Below are 22,467 nucleotides of genomic sequence, written 5' to 3'. Positions count from 1 at the left end.
TAATACTAATTGAGATCGAATTAACGAGCACGCGAATAAAATGGAACTTGAACGTGCTATCGGTCGACCACCGACGATATTATATTGTAGTTATCATGGTACTCTTCGATCCGCTAACTCTTGTTTTCTTTGCTGTACGTATTTTTTCATTATCGGACTACGTCAACTCGCGGTCTGTTGTGTTCTAAACCTTGCTGCGTTCTTTTGATCATTTTCCGGCCAATCGTATTTTTCTAACTTGAAGAGGTTTTCAGTATAAATAAGAAACATATTAGCTTAAAGTTGACAGTTACTATATTTTAGCTTTACTTTATATTGGCTCTAATAGCTAAATCGGCTAACTTGGCTCTAAAAATAAATTCTTATTTACAATATCCAATACTGTATTCAATTTTCTATTAAGAAAATTATTTGTTATTTTTTCGACGATTACATCGTTTGTTATTTGAATTCTTTAATCGGATATATAAGTGGCTTAAAATTTTCCTAAAGTGCTATATACGAATAGAGAAAATTTTACAGGTTATTTATATCTTTGTAATTTCGATAAGAACAATTCCCTTAAAACTATTTCTCTACGATTATCACGTAATTCCTTAAAATCTTCTAAGAAAGCGGAAAGAAAGTTTCCGTTAGAACGATTACTAATCTATTCCAAATCGTGGAAGTTTTATGTGATTACATTACTATGGAATTCCCAGATGTGTGCAATTCCGGAAATAATTGTGAATCAAGGAAGATACACGAATTCATACGTGTCGCAAATATGTTCGGGGAAATACGGCAATCCCGGGAAGGATGCGCGGCTTATTGCCAAAATGCGTGATTGTCCTTGTACCTAAGTGAGGCATTCGAGTTTTTAGTTGTTAGTCAGAGGCTTACAAAGTTGTTTTTCATACGTTGTTATATAATTTCAGTATCTTCGATGAGCAAAAGATTAGTGATTTTTAATACGACTCATGCTATATTTATGATATAAGTAAAATCAGTATAAAATTAACAACAAAAGGATTCGTATCTTTTTCGACTTAGGGAGATGTGCATCTGTGTAGAGATCCATAAAATAATTTCGAACTCTTAAAAAATAATATGTACTTTCTAAATTTTGTATATGTCTATCCTATTTCTTTAATGATTTTCTTTTGTTTTTAATGTATTTTGTGATACTCATGATTTTATCCTCCAAAGTCACTTTTTTTTAATCTTCGAGTCCATCGATTTTTTCTTAAATAAGGCTGTATATTTTTTTTATAAATTAATCGATGCACTTTTTATTGTTTATGGGAAGGTATTGAGATACTTGTATCTGGAAACATTAGATTAGATTCGAAGATATTTTATCTTTTTGTAGATATGATAAAGATTTTATAGATATAAAGATATCTTATCTTATTTTGTAAAATTAATTGTATGAAAAACAATGAAAATATAAATATGGGTTTTAGGTCTTTCTTTGTTTTTCATATGATAAGTTTCATAAAATTAGAGTTGATAACTTTTGTGTAATACTTCTTTGCAAATAATATATGATATTGATATAAATATTAAGATAAAAAGTGAATCTATTAGTTTATAAAGAAATATACAATTACATACAATTACAGAAACATACAAATACATCCTAAAAAATGTCAAAATAATCGTATATGTTTATTTATACACATTTTTGTTAAAAAAAAATTTTATTTTATTTTATTTCATTTCTCAAAGTTTCTTTAACATAAGCTTTTTCCTTTAGATGCTTCTTCCAAAATACTTCGGCCACGAAAGATGTTAATACAGACGAGCGTTAATCCTCTCATTTCGTCGTATTCGACTTCTGGACGATTTCTTTACGAAATTCGTGCAGCGTCTTTGTATATTATATTTCGTGTTTCACTGCATCGATCATCAAGGTTATTTTTTATGGCTCTGGAAATCGATCAGATACGAGGTAAGCCTGAATATGCACGAACGGTTGGATGGCGTTGATTTGATTACAGAAGCATGTCTGTAATACGCTCACGTAACTTATGAGAAACCGAAGATATAGTACACTAATGCTAAGGTTGACGTGATGCAATAGGGTTTTAAACGAATTAAAGCAGTGTCGCCAAGAATAGGCAAGAAACGCGTGTTTGCTAATATCACCACACCTGTTTCTTAAACATCATTTGCTTCTCAGCTCATTCGGTGGACCTTTCGTTTCGCATAACTCGATCGCGATTTTACACTTTGTCGTTCATCGATATATTTAGTTGATTTTATCGTCTATTAGTGTTTCGGTGAAAAGGAACGTATGTACCTGATAACGATGTCAACACGAGGATTCTCAGGTGAAAAATCTTACTTGTCCGAACATTATGTTCATGAAAGGAATAAAAGTAAGAGTGTTGTGACGTGTCATCTGTATTTATAAATGTCCATCACATGTAGTTGAATGTCGCTTAGAGCTTGGACTATGGACTACATTTTGCATCTTTATCGTTTCCACTTTCAACGGTAGTTGAATTTGTTTTTAACATTGAAGTTGGGCAATTCCGAGTCTTCCGTTGTTCGAGCAACAAATAATTATTTTTGAAGAGTGTTTCTGTGTATTTTTCGCATAATATCGGTTATTTTAACACGTGCTTCCGATAACCGTAATTTCGATAATAAGGTTTTGGTTAGATAGTACTAACGAAATAACTTTTAATAAAATGAAAATGTGTTTCAAAAGTAAATTCTGTCATTCAAGTGTAAAAATATTATGACTATAGAAATTTTCTTTCCGAAGTAATCCTTCATATGTTAATGTTTTTGTCGAACACATGTTTTGTTTTCAAATAAGGTTATGGTATGTATAAAATGTCTTATCTTTAATTGTAAAAATACATATTCGATAGGAACGTAAGAATTCATAGAAGAATATATAATTATTATAGTATTCATAGTATTATATATAGTATATATTACAGTATATATGTTATTCACAGTATTTATTCCTTTGTATGAAACAACTCATTCAAATTAACCATCTTTAAATTACATTATACACATCATGTGCATTCAATTTCACATACTTCATAGAAATTGAAATGAATATCATCCATAGTTATGTCGAGAATTGTGAAATTAACATAAAACTAACCTAGTAACCTAAAGACTTCTACTCAGTTTGTTATTCGCCTTATTAAATCGATGAACATATGGGACAGCATATCTTTAGCTTTTTATTTATTTACTTTTTAATTTATTTATGTATGTATCCATTTTATTTATATTTTTGTGTTTTCCTTTATATTTTTAATTTGCTTTATACACTTGCATTTATCTTTCATTTGTTTATTTACATTTTCACATTTATCTCACACTTAATCAACATAATCGTGATATGTTTGATTTAAGACAAACTCTCAGAATATAAGAAAATATAATTTAATTCTTCTATGAATGCAAATTTGATTTCTTTTTTAGCCTTTAAATAAATATCTCAAGGAATTTTTTCAGACAGCGAACTAGCAACGTTTCGGCGAAGTACATCCCTCAGATTGGCAAAATCATCAAACCCAAGTACCGTCAATAGCAATCAATCGTACGTGTCGTCGAACGATGGAAAATCATCGGTGTCCATGACATGGACCCCAGATAAAGGAGATACCATACCAGTTCGGCCCGCCAGGCACTCCGCACCTGCGATCGACGCACCTGCGCCGGAATATCTCGCCAGAAATCTTCTGCAGCTTGGCTGTCCCGCCGTGTCAATGCCCACGTAAGTCTCTCTGATCTATCGTGTGTGCACTAGTAACGGTTCAGTGGATCCCTCCGGATACATTCGTGGCAGAGATAGCGATTTCCGCAAACGCAATCGTCTCCGCGTTCTCTATCTCTCGTCTGGGGATAGGAATACTGCGCATTTTGTTGCGAGAGGCTGACCATCGAGTGGTGCATAGGGTGTGTTACTTTAGATATAGGAGGATATAGGACCTCCCGACCAGTGAATTTTGTGCAGATAGAGTTGAATATGAATAGGTTAGCGGTATAATAAGTGGAAATAACATAGTGAGATCATAAATTAAGGCGTTAAACAGCGACAGTCGTTGATGTGTCGGTATTTAGGGCTGTATGTATCGTGTAGAGGTCCTCTGAATTTTAGGCTACCAAAGTATTTCATTAAATTTGGTTACAGTGTTTGATCAAGATTATGATATTATAATGTCGTTGCTTCTTGTTCAGTAACAATCGTTATGCGAATAAAGCTTAATACAAGATATTAAAGATTGGGAGAAATATTTTTTGCACCAGGAATCTGAGTTGACGTCGTACGGACCTGAACCAGGCTCAATGTCCTTGCATTTTCCAAAATGTTTCAAACTACTTGTTTTGACACCCAAAACATGTTGACTAATTGCTGATTAATTTTAAAATTACATATTCTTTTTAATTATCATGCGTTATTTCTACATATGGTCATTTTTGTTCTTTGTATTCTACAAATCGTTCATATAGAATCTCGAATTTGCATCTTGTATTTTATCGTCGAATATATTTCGTTTTATTGAATGAAAAGTTTCTAGCTTATCGACGATACAAATATTTTATACAGATTGAAAATTCAGGATCACAGTCATAATACAATTTCGATCCAATTTGTAGACAACCCTGCAACAGAATCAAAAATTTTCATTCACGCTGGACCCACGATTCTTCCGTTACGCTCCTGTCAGTCATCGCGATGCACACCGGTAGTTGCTTAATGAGGAAATTATTTTTATTTCATCAATCCATGAGGCAATTAAACGTCCACCGTAAACTCGTATCAACCTAAGACTGTGCACGTGTATCGCTCTGTTTCACTCGCGCTATTGCGGTCATCACGCAATAAAGAGAGACAGAAATAGATTGGGCTAGTCCGGGAAACAACATTCGCGATCAGCTGAGCGATACCGCGATCCCTCTATCGGCCGTTCTTTCGAGATAGCGGTGTGTGCAACGATGCGATCCCATCGTTTCAGTTAGATCGCATACATTCCCACGTGTACACACGTTTACAAATCAACTCGTCTATATAGCTATACAACCAGCAGCGTGGTGTTCGGTCAATAGCTGGCAGGACTGGCGCAGACGCGCCGAAACAGCTGAGTGTGCGTTCACGTACATCCAATGGTGCTGTACCATTGGCGTACATCCGCGAAAGCCTCGTCTAGTAGCGAGGAGTCGCACGAGCGCGGACTGCAGCACGTTCGGCACACCGCATTGCTGTATTTTCACCGCAAACTTTTGTTGGTATCACGTAGTCCACGTTGTATACTCTTGCACTTTGATCGAGAACCAACTAAACGAGTTTTGCCTATTTTCAAAATACTCGAATTGTGTCGAGATGAAGGAAGTTGGTGCATCGTGTTAGAAGAGGGATTCTTCGAAAGGCGGTTCGAATCTGTCGGTGGTTAGTCTTCGAATACAAGAGGAAAACAACAGTAGGAAGAGGATTTGCAAGAGAAGAAGTATTTATATGTCATCCGATAAAAGTTTCATTAATCTGCCGAGCAGCTTCTCAGAGAAAAATGATGCTGCAACCGTATTGATGTTCGAACGTCTCCACGAAAAGTTGTCAAGGTCTTCGTTGTTATGTAGCACGAAGACCGGAAGGAGTGGATAGGAAGTCTGGAGTAATTGAAGCGACTATTCGTGAGTCGTGCGAGAAGACCTAATTTTAAGTCAGTTTTTGTATGTGACTGTGTAGCCGTGTAACGTGGGACAGTGGCGCCCCTCTACTGGACTGCTAGCTACGATAACACTCATCGCAGGTGTGACTTTTTTAAACTCGTTTCTCGTGTCATCCATTAAGTCCTGTGTCCCGTAACGGTATTTTGGCCAACTATGTATTTCTAGACGTCGCGAAAGTTACTAAATCACAGACTCATTTTTATATTCGTCGATTATGACTCTATTAAATAGAATCGATTTTTTATGTTATAAATAAGAAAGAAACTTTCTTTCTTTTTACCTTGTGCCCTATTATCTTGAAATTTACGCCACTTAGAAAAACAACGAGCCTTAGTGCGCGTCGTCTCTGTAAGGTTAAACATGTCATCGTTGACGTATGTGGATCATTTCCTTCCCGTTGTTGCATCTAATATAAGCTCTTATTATTCTATTTCCTGTCTATTTTGGTGTATTTTAAACTGCAATATTTATTCTATTTTCGATCTCAAAGCAACGAAACATTAGATTGTTATACGTTACTTCCACAAATTTCAAACAAGAACTTTCTAAAAATCGTTAAAGATAAAATTTGCCAAATCCAATAATAATCTTATACTAATTCCCTCGGAGCAACTTAATAAATATTAAAAATCGCAATAACTATGCAAGAAGTCACGATTATCGACTGTCGAATTAAATTAATTTATCGATGAGTTGGATTCTCTGTAATCAAATCTGTTGTTTACGACCAGTGTCGTATAAATTTCAGATATGCAGTGGTCGTTGGATAAAAAAAGAGCATTTTTGACAAGGAATTCGGAGGGAGACCGACAGTGTGTTAATTAACGATATTTAAGATAATGATCATAGTCCGATTTAATATTTCGAAGGTATTATCTTTTTTCAGACCTCGTGGAGGAGTAGGATCTGAGCCTCCGCAGAGTAGCGACAGCGATGAACATTCGACGACGCATACCCAACAGCAACAACTACAGCAACAGCATAGTCATGGGCATGGGTTTGGACAAGGACAGGTGGATATCTACAACTTGCCCAAAGTCCAGGTGTCGGGACCATCGAACATTGATGAATCCTCTTCCGTCGTCAATGGGTAAGTCTGACGTTATCCTTTTTCATTTATTTCTGACGATGATCGTTTAACGTTTATGATCATCAGCATATTGGAAGTCTGATGCATTGTAATAACGTAATTTTCCTAGAAGACTGCGGATGTTTATGCATTTATGAAAAATTTGAATGTGCCAGAATGAATATTATATGGAAAGATATAGCAAATATTCAAATATTTAGAATAATATTTAGAAAAAAAGTTCTATTTAGATTCCTTTCCTTAGTTGTTGTGTCTAGAAAAACACGAATTCATATTTCTATCCGTGAAGAAATTTGGAAGTGAATTTACTCTCGGAGGACTCTTAAACACTCTTAAACTAATATTATTAGCGAAATTTTACAAGTCTTAGAAAGTACTAATATACATATTTTCTTATGTAACAGATATAAGTTTGGTAACAAAACGAATGAAATGTCACAAATAAACTGTACAAATTTCAAGTTATTTGATTATCCTTTCCTAATGAATTATCGTGCAAGAGAACCCAGAAACTATATTACAAATAACGTTTAAAATAAATATTTTTATTTATTGTATAAAAAGTATGATAAAAATGCAGGGCATAATTCACCTAGATAAATATAACCCTTTGCAGTTGAAAAAAGGAACACGTCTCTATAGTTTACTTACTCTAGAAACATACAAAATTTGCATTGCAAAGCCAACCTAGTATGTTGTCTCAAACTTTCTACTGCATAGTTCATCACTCATTTGACTTTCCTTGCAAATGAACCCAATATTCTGGCCTCGGATTCGCACGTATAGTTTTACATAAGACTGTTAGTATATTCTCTTAATACATATATCGATCGTCAATGCATCATATTTAGTACACCAGCTTGGAAATTAACACTGACTGCTTTCAAGCTACACAGCCTATCCGCGATGTTACTCGTTTTCTTGAAACTTTTCCACAAGTCTGATCGTGGATTATAAACGAATTTATTTGCACTCTGTCTGTAAATGTTATATTTTGAAAAATATTTCGCTTTACGCATATATTTAATGTTTCGCAATATTCTGAGATCAATCGTCTTTAAAATACTTTGAGTAATGAAATCACTGATACACTTCAAATAAAAAAACACCAATTTAAACTTACAATGATGCATTAAAAATGCTGTTCTCCGAACGTTCTTAAGACCAGCTCGTAACAGCTTTTCACGATAATACCTGTACTTGGCTAGCAATCCACGTAAGAGAAAGAAACATGTGTTCTACGTTAAAATTAGTCGTTACATACGTATCGTACAGGTTTTGATTAAATCTGTATATAATTCGATACGATGTTGATAACGTCGAATATAGACAGGAAAAGGTGCATCGTGGTTTCGATATGTTCTATCACGTGGTTCGTTGACGTTGGATCGATTTGTTCCGCATTGCAAAGCGATAATATTTTTAGCAAACCCACCTGATATCGCGACATAAATAATTTTTTCGATAAGGAAAACGCGAGAATTCCTCTCTGGCTTCGTCCGGTTACGTAACTTGCCGAGTTCCATCGAAGTGTTTGCGTTTCTCGTGGAATGATTTATTTCCAAGCAGTTAAGAAACGAGCAAATAATTGCGATAAAATATGCATGCAGCGAACCATAGCATCAATTTCCACGAAAATTTGACTGCTCTAGAAAGATAGCTCGCGCGTTATGGAAATTTCCCAGAACCGGATGTGCCTTGACGTGGTATAGTAGAAATGGGATTAACTTTGGCATTTTTAGGGAATTATACAGTAGAATCTTGGTTATCAGAACACGGACTAATAGAACGAAAGATGTTATCGCAACACTGTTTAATGGAAAACTTGGAGATGGTCCCTTGTAAAGAGAATGCAAACGATGAACGCTTATCCCCCTGCACTCCGAATTTTATTTCAATTTCGTTACCAGCAGCTCCCAACGTTTTTAAGTGTCTTACTTGAAATTTACTTTAATTAAAAAATAAGACAATTCAAATAAATAGAGGAAGAAACATATTCACTTAAATTCCAGTTTTATTCACACTATTGTTGTATTTTGTAATTTTTAAGTGTATGATATATCCTAAAACAATTTCCAGGATGCAATCCTGGTTTTCTTTCGCACATTTCACAAAAAAAGGTGAAACTGAAAGAATGTCGAGTGGAACTCGACAAAGGAGCTCCTGAGATAAAAACTGATGTCACACTCGACATAGAAGTGCAAAGGGTTAATAGGCACTTCTCCAGTTACTATTTCTTCATTCGTCCTTTTCTTGCAATCTAATAAAGTTTAAGGAAATTGAAACATTTATTACTATAATTGCAGTTTTCTGAACTCTCGTGTCTGCTGTTCCAATACATTTTTTTATCTTGATAAAACAACAAGTTACTTTATTTAAATCTTCAAATGATATTTCACTGTATGGTGCTTGATGTATTAAGCAACGTTGAAAACAGAATAATCCTATACGTTACCATTAAAACCGTGTAATCCTCGTTTCCTACATTCTTCGTATAACACACAGTTTACCATTACAAATTAAAATCATTCCCAATCAATATGACCTTGCTACGTCTAAAACGGGGTTTCTTCCATCCAATCCAGTTTCAATCGGAGAAAAATCACTTTCCTTTTGCGTTTCTCCGCCAGATTTAGACACGATCAATTATTACACGTGTACATACACTTCCGTTCGTAAGTAATTGGGACACTGGGTTCATGCGAAATGTTACGATGGATCTAAAGTATCAAGGAAGCGACTTGGAATTTTACACTCACGCAAAGTTGCAATTCAATGTACTATGCGGTAAGGAAAGATTTATTAAGGCTACTTTGTAAAAACTACGTATAAATTCTATTAAAACTTATTCCCGCGGCTTCGCGCGAAAAGGAGAAATAATACAGTGGCGGGCCTTTTTTTAAAACGGTACTTGCGCGTAAACCGTTACACGTCGATGAACGGATTTTCCATTAGTAAATAAGCCGCAAGGATTGGTCACTTATTTTTAGATCAACTTTTATACAACCAAGGTTGTGGCATCCATCGATCTAAAAATATACTCTTCTGGAAATTCCTTTTTATTCGACTTATCGATTGCCCGTAAGGTAGTTCGAACGATTGCTTATGAATCATTTAACGTCACTCGTCTTCTAATCGTGAAAATATACATGAAACGCTGATTAAAAGCGATTGCCAGACCTCGAGGTTCTACCACGCTTTCCGAATCCCTGAAATATTTTCACGTTGAAATCTTAAAAATCTCACATTCTTTTATGTAAGTATTCGTCGCCATCTACACAATGCAAAAATATCCCCTTGATCCCCTTTATCGTAAAACAAATAAAACGGGGAGGGTAAACATTGCTCCGAGAAGGATATAACGTTTGTCTTTAGTATCTTTTATGATCTAATTAATCCTCTCATATCCACGGACGAGAAATCTTGTGACGCAGTTCCATTTACGCTACAAACGAAATATCTCGAACGTCTGTTTTGCGATAATTTCAATTGGACGTGATTTCGGTTGAAGAAAAGATAAAAAAGACATTTTTGCAAATGCAACATATTCTATGGTCGGCATTGTCAAATTCTTTCGTTCCGCTGATTTTTGTTTGAAGCGATGGATAAGATACTAATCTTAAGCCTGGACGTCTTCAGGGACGAAGTTATTAAGGCCATAAGAAGGTAATTATCTTTTAATTTTTAGTTTTAATATTTATTTAAAATATGTTTGTAAATATCAAAAAAGTCAATGACTGAAAACCGCTGAAATTAAAAAAAGAAATTGGGATAACGCTTTTTATGTACGATAACTTCAAATTTCAAAAAGTTTTTATTCCATATAATATGTACATCTATAAAAATGATCTGTGACAAGTGTTCGAAAATTTTTGTATATCTTTTTTTTTGTATGTAATTACGAACTCCATGCTTGTGAAACGGGTGCAAGAAATGGAATTGTCTATCGTCGTGTGTTCTAATGAGCGTTTCGTGGAAGGGGAAAAAATGAGCAAAGTACGAGGGACGAGAAGCTATTCGAGACTCTTTTTCATGGCGCGACAGAGTGCGGAGAAAACCAACGAGAGACCGAGTAGATACAATATATTGTGTATACGACAGCGTTTTCAAAATTTTTTCGAGTTTCGTATTATAACAGTGAAATAATTTGCCTGCATTTAAGTAAAAAATACTTTTCATACGATAAGGACTCATTAAGAGCCATTGAACGAAAACACGTTAAAAGTCATTAATGTAAAAGACATTAAAAGCAGCTTATATAACAAACGTCGTAAATAGTAATCAATATGTAGGATGTAAGTTATTTCCAAATGAAAATTTTTTATTAACGCAAGAATCACCTGAATCGATATACCAATTATAGAAATGAATTTTTAATTTGTGCTTAATTAAACTAACTCCGGCCGATCTAATCCGCTTATTCGAACTTCGATTTCTATTATATGAACGAACCTTGAACGATATTAACGCTCAAGGTGGAGGTAAATTAACCCCTTGCCACACTTTTACGAGTCTGACTCGTGATGAAAATTTTGAGCCAAACCCGAATATCACGAGTCAGGCTCGTAGTCCAATTTTCATGTTAAAATGTTAACGTATAAAAATATTATTATATTCTAGTAATTAATCTATATTTATATCTTTGAAAATATGATTTTGTAGTATTAATTTCTGTAACTTTGTATGATAATTTATAAAGCATTCGCCAAAATGCAACCTTGCTTTATGTCAAATTGAATGTGATGACAGTGTCCTCGTCCCTACCATAGTTGTTTCTTTCAGTTGCTATTTAATTAGCTCATCGGCAAAAAATATCTTCAAAAAATCTAACGATTGTTTACCATTTGAGGATACTTGCGGCCCTGTAAATTTTTCGCCTATTATGAATTTCATTCTTGGTAGTGTTTTGCTAGATTCTTCACAAACTGTCCATTTTGAATTGTTAGAATCACTTCCGAAAAGCGATCGATCTCAATGACCAAATGCAGGCATATTTCTCCATTATGAGAAAATTGCACAAGGGCTAAAAAAAACTATTTTTTTTACATGTCTGACATGGCTCTATTTAATACATATATTATGAAAAAACAATTACATAATCAAGGAAAACAATCATATGTGAATTATAGAGTAGATATAGCTGAGGCAATTTTAAAACATGTACAGCTAACTGATTACACAAAACGCGGGAAATCCGCAGAAAGTACAGCATCATTACGATTACAAGCACAATATTGGGATCATTTCGCGAAGCATATTGATGGAACGCTTAAAAAGAAACAGCCAACTGGAATGTGTAAAGTTTGTTACAAACGGAAAAAACGAAGCGAAACGATCTGGGAGTGCACAAAATGTAAGGTAGCTTTGCATTTACCGGAATGTTTTATAAAGTACCATTCAGGATTATTAGTTTTTAGATTTGTCAGTATTTTTCAATAAAATAGTTATTTATGGCTTCGTATAATTAAATTGTTTATTTATATTTTGTTTTGCATTTTTAGGTCCGGTGATTATGACATAGTCAGAAAATTAATTTCAATTCAAATATTACTGTCCTGGATATGCTTCAAATTATTTGTATTCCGCTATTGATTAATTATAGCATTAATACTTATACAAGATTTACCGTAATCATATGTACTAATTAAAATATTTTTTAAAAGCTTTTGGTTCAAATTCATTTGAACTCCATAAGAGCACGATCGCATCAATCTCACGGGCTCGGCTATCTCTCATTTAGCCGCACGATTTTATGTTTCAAGTTCCGACAGTCTGTCTTCGCCGCTTCGGCTTTTTTCCCGACCATTCGGGCGCAACCTTTCGAGCCCGGATTCTTCCCAGTTAAATGGTATGGCAAGGGGTTAAAGATTTCTAGTAAGCTTGGGTTTAGTATGTTTATTTTAACTGTTTGGTATAAACGGAAAAGTATGAAATGTGAGTAGCAGAGTTTAGAGGTTGACGGGAGCATGATGAGCCGCTTTTCTCTTCAAGCACCTGCTGCTTATGTCTACCTAGGGGGTGTGTCTTCGTCCAAAGTTTCCTGTGGAATAGGAATCTGTTTCTGTCCAATCCTGTGACTGTCCAATCCTGTGACTGTCCAACAGTTGTCGGCGTTCCGCATGTGGTGCGTCTTGTTCGTACCTGGTCGAGGAGGCGTAGCATATCGTCCAGTTGGCGACATCGTCTTTGGTCTATTGTCGAATTCTCATCGGGTGTCGAGGTTTCTGACACGTGGTTTACTGTTGAGGCGACCCATCGTGTGCACGCGTGCGTGAACTCCAATTATCCGAACTGTTTGTTTCCCAATAAATGAAGATATTTCCAATAAATGGAATTTTATCGTTGTGTATTTTCATCTGTAATTATACGAATTTTATGAAAATCTGATATCCTTGTGATTTTGGAACAATTTATATTTTATAAACAGTAAATTGTTCGAAAACTACATTTCTACATATTAGATTAAAAAGAATTTAGGACGTAGTTACTTAGCAAATACTCGTATTATTAAACTAGACTGAAGCCTTATAGAGAAAATATACAAGTGAAAACACTTGTCAAATTTTTTATGATTTTAAGATAACTGATTCAAGATCTTGTCGAAAAGTAATATTTATTATGCAATTTTTTTGCGGACATAATTCTAATTTAGTACCTTCTAAAGAAATAAGTATTTAAGTAATATAATACAAAATTTTGTTATATCGGATATGTTCCGCCGTTCTCTTTCTCAGAACTGTTCGATAAACGTGTATGTCGTGAAAAACTGATTGCGTGTGGGACGAAATCAAATTTGTCTGACTCGAGCGAAATTTGTTAGCAGTTAATTTCATTCCGTGCAATAAGTATAATAGGGTAAATGCACAATTTAAATAATTTGAGGCATGTTTTCGCATTAATCTACACTTATCTATTCTTACTATTTATTATTGATTTCCTTTACACAACCAACGCTTTTATTATTTTGAACGTTCTTTTTCGGTAAAAATTTTTTCCCACAATAACTTTATGTGAAAAAATTTACCATAGATTTTCTTCATCCAAGGCAATTTTTCACGATCAATCTCCTCATCGTCCTGGACATTTCTTCCCTGACAGCAGAAATCATTGTAGAAAAATTCATTAGAAATTCTTTTTATTTAAAGAGGCGGAAAGAATTTATTAGACTTCCCATCAAACTTTGTCGAACAAATGTCGTAGCCCGAGATTATTTCCAAAAAGCATAAAACTATTCAGATATGTCTATCGAATATTTCGAATTCATGAGCAAGAAAGTTGGCAGAGATTCCGCAATTATATAAATCCTTAATCGTTACAAGCAGCGTATTCCTATTCCAATAATATTGTGGGAATATTGGGCTGCGGGTAGATTTTCGCTCATTAAATATAAAATGAGATAACAAAAGGTCATTCAACGCGACTTGATTCTTTCAAATGCTATCTCTATATTTCTGCACGACTTTCAACCCACTATAGATTCGCACAGAACTCTCTAGTCTTTCAATTAGTCTGCATTCTTAAAGATATGATACATACAATACACATTCTTATCACGTTTAGTAAGATGTATACGTTGTTTCATTCGTATCGCTCTACGCTTACATTCTAGAAATAGCTTTTCATTCGTCGTTAGCATTTACCTTTCCCAACTTAAACGTTCGCTCATAAAAACGTTCGCTATATAAAAGACAGCTTTGTCAAATTCATCCTCTATAATCTCTATTTACAATAAAAACATATCTATTTACAATAAATATATCGTACAAAAGTACAAAGGATAAAACATATAAAAAACAAACAGATATATGTCGGAGATGAAAGGACATCGGGGCCTTTCTTTTGGAATTGTGGTAAGACCCCAATACTTTAGCCTAAACCTTGCATTATAGCGGTACTTGAATAGTGAAACTGAGAAGTAGTTGTTTATGATTTAACCCGATTATGTGTGTCCCAGAGTTAGGACAATGGGCTTGGGCTCAAAGTGACATAATGGGTCGCTGAACGTAGCCACGGTCAACGAGGTAGCAAGTGTGCTTTCTCCCTGGTCCACGATTCACGTGTAACTCGTCCACAAGTTGAACTCCAATCCTTGACTCTAACTTTCTAACTCTTAACTAACTTCTTTAGTCCAAGTCGAACTGCCTTTATATACTCCTCTCCGTACCTCTCTGTACCCCTCGGGTCCGCTATATTTTTAAGGAGAGTTATGCAATTACTCCATACCTCTGTTAGATAAAAATGTCCATCCCGTGACCATGGATACGTTCAGCGACCCGTTATGTCACTTTGAGCCCAAGACCATCGTCCTAACTCTCGGGCACACATAATCGGGTTAAATCATAAACAACTACTTCTCAGTTTTACTATTCAAGTACCGCTATAATGTAAGATTTAGGCTAAAGTATTGAGGGTCTAATCACAATTCTAAAAGAAAGGCCCCAATGTCCTTTCATCTCCGACATATATATAAATTATATTGGGGCCTTTCTTTTGGAGTTGTGATAAGACTCTCAATAATTTAGCTAATATTTAATATATATATATATGTTTATCTATCTATGATTATATATACGGCTATCTATCTATGTCTCTCTCTCTTTTTTTCATTATCCTTTCATTTATAAAGCTGTCTTATATAAGAAAGTTTAAAGTACGATACACTATTACCTAGCTCGATATTAACTAAATTGCTCTAACTAAAAATACGTGCTCTTGTTAAATATCTATCCTTGAATATTTTTAAAATATCGATTGTCATAATATTAATTATTTTGTTGATTTTAAATAAAAGTTTTTGAATTTACCATCTATTTTCGAGAGATAATATACTCCTATCTTGGCTCAAATTGTCGTTCTTTTCGACTAAGAAATAATAAAATATCCTTTCTTTACAAATATAGCCCTATGACGTTTTTCCCACGTGATCCTCAATCAACAGTCTAATGTTTTGATTTTTGTTTAATGATTATGTTAGTTATAGGTATATACACGAGTTATAGGTCACACATATGTATGTGACACTGGTAGCAAATGTATTAAACATTTATCCTTGTAAAAAAATATATCATCACTGAAATCGTCGTTTCGGCTGTTCTACGTATTGAAAAGTTTTTTTTAAAACGTATGTATAACACTCGGGATACTCCCCTCGGGAGAGAAAGAACTATAACGTACAGCTGTACTTGAACGTGGCAGTATTCAGTCTTCGTCGAGTATATGTGCACCGACTCTCTGGTTAAAATTGCGCTCTTTATTAAACGTATTCATCGAGCAGAGGCACGCGTGCACTTTGCTACACGTGCGTTTCAAGGTGTAAATTCAATGTGAATCCGTTGACGCGAACAAGATAATTTTTATGGGTTGCTGACCAATTTGAAATCGTAATATTACTTTGTACGTTTTGTCGAGTATTATTAAAATGTTATGTATGTCAGCTGCAGCAGATAAATATATCATAGTAATTGGTCTTATTATCCAACCTAACATAATGTAACTTGATCTTTTAGAGATTTATTTATTTCTTTATTTATTCCATTTGTTCCTTGATTTGATTTGATTTTCCCAAAGAAAAACACGTAGACGGGTATTCATGAAATAGACATTGGACAAATGTCTTAACTCTTGTGACAGTGATTCGTTTGTCTTTTTCGAGCAGAATAATATCCTAAGGTTTCTCCAGAGAAAGAGAGAGAGAGAGAAAGAGAAAGATGTAAGCTTTTGACATTAAGGTTAATCTCTCTGATCCAGTTCTAACCAGCATGTTGGTTATTGCGATTTGAGACCACATTTGGTCATGTTGCTCTTTCCACCACGATCGTTTTAGGGGACGGATTTTAAAAGTGAAAAATATTGAAAAATAGTCTGTTTTCTATTACATCGTAAAATTTATTTAAAATAGAGTCGAAAAATTATTACAGGAAATGAGAAAAATATATTAAACGTAGATTTGAAATGCGATAAAAGATGAAAATAGGTGTATTCATAGTTAACTAATAAATTGATCGCTTTGTTTTACTTTTGTCGTGAGAAAAAAGAAAAATATCATAGAATACTCTATCGGATGGAGGATGTCGTGCTTTCCAATTTCTTTGAAGTTGTTTAATTATTTGGAGGTTCCTTTAGAACCTTCTTTCGTGATAAGACAAGCCTTTCGTGACTTGCCAAGGAACTTATTGAAATATCCGTAATACCTATAAAAACAGACAAATGTTTCAAAACATTAGACAAATGATCGAGATAAAGATACCCATTTATTGTAAATAATTTTGCAGATGTAAAACTTTGATAAATTAAACAGCGTTTTTACGCAGTTTTATTTCGGGTTTATTTGTGGACAAAATTTCCAAGGAAAAGTTTTATCTTCACGAATGCACGCACACACAGATTAATAAGGCTATTTTTTATCGTTGCATTCGCAAACAGTTCATTTTTTCTTCTACCATTTTCATATCTTCGTTATGTGATTTTTTTAGTAACACATTGTAAGCAAATCTTTTTATTGCTTTTTTAATATTTTTGTTTTGATTAAATCGATATCCTCTTATGCTGTATGTAGGATGTGAACTATTGGTTTATAAATAAATCTTCAAAGAGTTGATTATAGTATCCAAGAATATGCTTGTCATAGATATTTCTAGGCAAGTAATATATATTGACTATGATTCTATTTTCATTGTCTGGTATTGATATGTATGGCTTTATTTTCTAACGAATAAAATGTATTTTAATGTAGTATTTATAGAAGAAATGGATATTTTACTCGCATAAGTTTTTTTTAAATTAAGATATTTAATCTAACATATTTTTTAATGAAACTACTAGTTTCTGTCGACGAGTATCGAATATCTTAATAATAATGCTTTATCAAAAAGTACATAGAAATAACTAATTTCCAATCCTTCATATAACGCACGATCCTTTCGAGTCGCATTAAATTAATACTTTATTAGAGAATTTCAAACTGCAACATTTCTAGCAAACAGTAGCAAACAAACAAAAGCAGCAAACGATCTAATCGTAAAAAATGTTTCCATCCGCCGATACTCTATCGAACGCATGTCTTTTCTTAGATTTCGATCGATGGGAATATGATAGGAAGCCAATTCTATCTGACGCAAATCCATGTCGGTTGTTACATGGGGCTTCATCGTAGGCACGCGTTGTCTGTCAGATTAATTGCAAGTTCTTCGATGATTAACCTCGACTTCTTTGCCTTTTCTAATTTTGTTTAGTCGGTGGATTCTCGTAACGCGACAGCTGATCCTCCGCAACTTCGGCGATGATCTTTGCGGTGTCGAACACGTGCGTGTAAGAGCACTGGGTGCTAATGGGTGCACACGTGTTTCCGTACATGCGCTTCCGCGCGCGCTATGAGACGTTATTTACCGCGCGACGCCGGAAACTCAATTGAGACGTTACTCCACAGGAATTTCCTCAAAGAGCGTCATTATTCGTGGGATATCGAAGCGGATAACGAGACACTTTGTACCGTCATATTTTATACGGTGGGTATGAAAAGTATTAGGTAGAAACACTCTTCTTCCATCTATTGCAGTACTATGTACCTTTCTGTAGCACCTAATTAATGTATTATGTATTAATAGGATTTGTAATTGTGGATTTTTATGCAGTTTGAAAATTTAATTGGATTTGAGAATTTTTCGAGTACGTGTATACCGGTCTAAACAATAGTTTAAACTATATTTTCTACAAGCCGGGGTCTTCCATGAAAAAATGTTATTCGACGTGTTCCACTTATTTTGCCTTATAGAACAACCTTCTGTCGATTGTCTACTCGTGTCGAATAAGAGATCAAACTAATTCCCCTATACTTGGCAGGTTTCCAAACTAGATTTTCTCGAAGGCGAAGCTTCCAACGCAATTTTGTTATTCTTAATTTTCGTATTATGTTGAGTCATAGAATTCTCCGATCTCCCAATTTCTTTGTAAATTTTACGAATTTTACCTCTTAATGTGTATGCACAATGACTGTGCCCAAATTACTCTTCATTTGAAATTAATAACCTTATCGATATTTGCTTTCTTATTTACGTGGACTGTCGGAGAATCGACCCTAGGAAATTGTAATCTTTGTCTTTACGAAGTGGTTGACCTATGATGTTTGTGCGTCAGCGTGGTTTCCTCTCCGCTTGCAGATACGATGTGAACATAACGTGAATGTTTATAGAATTTTTGCGCAAGACATATCTCTCGGTGGTCAGTTTGAAGTAGATAATGTCACCCTATGAAGCTGGAAATCGCTTTCTCCAACAACAGTATGGAGATGTTTTTCTCTTTTAAAATTACGTTTAAATGTTTCTTCTTCGTCTCACTGTTTTGTAAAATGTCTGAGACGCATCGAATGGAAAAATCGTTCGATGAGCTCACGTTGTAAGAATTGCTTTGTAAGAACTTTGTAACACGCTGCAACATTTAGTCAAAATGTTCTGTCTATCGTTTTAAAACATCGAGAAAATTATATACAGGGGGTACAAAAAGCATGACCATATTATTTTACTTATTATGTATAACGTTCACATATACTGGTATTATATGTAATTAGGTAATGCAAGTAATATTAAATTTGGTATCATTTAGTAATACTTTTATTTTACTTTTATTTTATTTTAGTAATACTTATTATGTATAACGTTTACATATACTGGTATCATATGTAATTAGGTAATACAAGTAATATTAAATTTGGTATCATTTAGTAATACTTTTATTTTACTTTTATTTTACTTTTATTTAATAATACTTTTAGTAATACTTATTATGTATAACGTTTACATATACTGGTATCATATGTAATTAGGTAATGCAAGTAATATTAAATTTGGTATCATTTAGTAATACTTTTATTTTACTTTTATTTTATTTTAGTAATACTTTTATTATACTTTTATTTAGTAATACTTTTAGTAATACTTATTATGTATAACGTTTACATATACTGGTATCATATATAATTGGGTAATGCAAGTAATATTAAATTTGGTATCATTTAGTAATACTTTTATGCGATTACAAAAATTTGATATTATGGAAATGACATGTAGAATCTGATAGAAGAACGTTTCATTGGAAAATAAGGGCATTTTTGACACGTTTTTCAGAAAGTTTCTCAATTATAGTATTTTCAGCATACATATATCACAATTGAAGAACGTTTTTTCGTCGATCAAATTTATCTACAGCTCTTAAATATTATTAAATTGTCAGGACATGTTAAAAGATAATTTTTAAATAATCGAGAGTCAAACATAGAAGTAAAAAGTCTGCGTCGTAATTCTCGAGATATTAGGTACTTCATTGTTTCGTGAAACCATTTTAATAGGTTGAATTAGTTGAAATTTTAATTAGTTGAAAAAGGTTAGACGTTTTATGATGTGTAAGATGATGAAACAAATTTAAAATTAAACATTAACAAATAGTAAAAATTTCTACTGATCTTAAATATCGAAAAGTAAGTGATCTTTTCTTCAAATTTAAATTTTGCAATTAGCGATAGGAAACATTTTCATTTATAGTTTCATTTAAAGTTAAGAAGTAATAAAGATTCTGCAGAAATTTAAGTATAAAAGTGAACGTTTCTTTTTTACAAGTATCATGATCAAATTGTTGGTATAATTTTATTCGTGTGAATTAAATCTATAAAAACATGTATTTAAGTAAATAATATTTAATTATTTAATTATATATTTAAATAAATAGTAGTTTTTCTATATCTGTAAAAGAACGAATAAAGTATCTTACAAATTCGACAAAAAAAAAAATGATTTCTGAATAAATGTGCATTAAAAATGATTGCTTTGTTTTGATAAATTAATAGTGCGTGTATCTTATTAAAATCTCACTTCAGTTTTATTGATCAGTGTATATCTTCCGTCATCAAATATTTTCTATGTTCGTAATAGATCAAATACGATAATAATAACAATAAACAAAATAAGAATAACGATATATGACTACGTGACATGAAGTGCAAATTGTTAAATTTCGTAGTATGTACGACAGCGGGTTTATTATAAATTGCACAATCATCGAACTGTCGTAGCAACAACGAGTTATTGACGGCGTATCAACGGAAATGAGATATCGCGAAAAATGGCATAAAATTCGTGAACTGACGATAACGAGTCGGTTATCGTTATTTACTGTTCATTTAATAAAATAGAACTTAAATAGATTATAGAATCGGCGGATTTTACGGTAGAAACAAAATACCAGCGAGGATTTTACTAATTTTCTGTCTTATGTAGAAACGTATTATGTAAGTGTATATCTCACGATAAGCATAAATGCCTGCTTTCAGCCGACAGACTAAACAAATTTGACTTACTAAACACATATAACTATAAGCGTGTTTGTACTTGCGAAAGAAAGAGAATCTTTTACTTTAATCTGAAATCTAATAATTAATAATTTCAATAATATAAATAAACTGATGATATTAAATTTACAAAATGTGCAACTTTTCACACTAATTGTTGCTTTATTTCTCGATGATAATGCATAATGAGAAAATGCATAAATATAGTTCTTTCCTACTTGGATATTTAGAGATACGACATTAATTAAACTAATTGTAAGTGATATATCGTCGACATTAGTCATAACATTTTTCACGCTATTTGTTACTTTGTTTCTCAGCGATAGTGCACCGTAAAAATGCACATAAATATAGTTGTTTCTTATTTATTCAAAGATAAAATCGAATCGAGAGCATACTTGCGAAAATAAACGGAATTCATTTACTTTGTGTCAATGTTTATTTAACGCTATCACAGTGTAATAATTGGTAGAGAGGGAGATCAAGTGTCAAAGAATTCTTTTATCACCTAGTTTTCATTTCGTTCCCGTAAAATTCGTTTCGCGCCGATAAAACTTCCTTATCTTCGCAATAATGATTTACTGGAAATCGGGTACAGACGCAAAATTGCGCGAGGAATTATACATCACTCTGGTAAGGCGATATCAGCAAGTTATAATAATACGGCTAAAAAAGACAAGAATACACATTTGTTTTCTCCCGGCGCGGAATATAAGAAGGCAATAAGAAAAAAAAGATACAAGGATTTTTAAGTGCAACAACCTCGAGATTAGATGAAAATGAAATAGCTGACGCATGAAATTATGTAACGCAGATTTTATACGCGATGAGCTAAAAATCATAATAGCGAAAGTGAAGATTTTGAAAATTTTAATTTCATCGGAGAGAGGAATCCCAAATTTTAAAAGTATCATCTCTTTTGCTGTATGACTAATTAAATTATAAGTTATAACTGCATCCTCATTACAGTTTTTCAAGTGATTACAAAGAATATAATTAATTTTTTACATTAAATACAAAACGTCTCTCTATTTTATGAAAACTAGCAATGAACTAATTTATAAGATATTTGAACATTTACCATACAAAAATTGAAATTACACGAGAATTGTAATGAGATATATCGTGATCACGTTGCTAAAGTTAAAAACAGATCCAAAATTGTATATATACATTTGAAAATCGTTTAGTATTGTTTGTTACAAATTCAATTTCGTAAATTATATAGTTGCGAACAATAAACGATCAGCAATAAATTAATATGCATTTACGAATCGTTGAACAAAAAAAGGTAGCGATAACGCAACGATAAGGGTGAAAGTGTTGCGCTTACTCCTCAGACACTGATCGATGAGAA

At 33.4% G+C, this 22,467-nt stretch overlaps 1 protein-coding gene across 6 annotated transcripts in view; it reads left to right on the top strand.

The window, feature by feature from the left end:
* The window catches only part of LOC100649040 (GRAM domain-containing protein 2A), a 78,819-nt gene that overhangs the window by 4,552 nt on the left and 51,800 nt on the right, over window positions 1–22,467 (top strand). The window contains exons 2-4 of one of the 6 annotated variants that reach the window (XM_003402271.4): window positions 1,739–1,933; window positions 3,469–3,730; window positions 6,572–6,775. In XM_003402271.4, the coding sequence (XP_003402319.1) occupies window positions 1,739–1,933; window positions 3,469–3,730; window positions 6,572–6,775 (661 nt within the window). Of the gene's footprint in view, window positions 1–1,738; window positions 1,934–2,187; window positions 2,316–3,456; window positions 3,731–6,420; window positions 6,498–6,571; window positions 6,776–22,467 lie in introns of those variants that run through there. The other 5 variants (XM_020867593.2, XM_048406502.1, XM_012318508.3 and 2 more) reach the window with 5 other exon arrangements.

This window comes from Bombus terrestris, chromosome 6 (assembly GCF_910591885.1).
Source record: "Bombus terrestris chromosome 6, iyBomTerr1.2, whole genome shotgun sequence".
Taxonomy (NCBI): Eukaryota; Metazoa; Arthropoda; class Insecta; order Hymenoptera; family Apidae; genus Bombus; species Bombus terrestris.
Note: the sequence above shows the minus strand (reverse complement) of the source record. Positions and strands in the feature narration are given on the sequence as shown.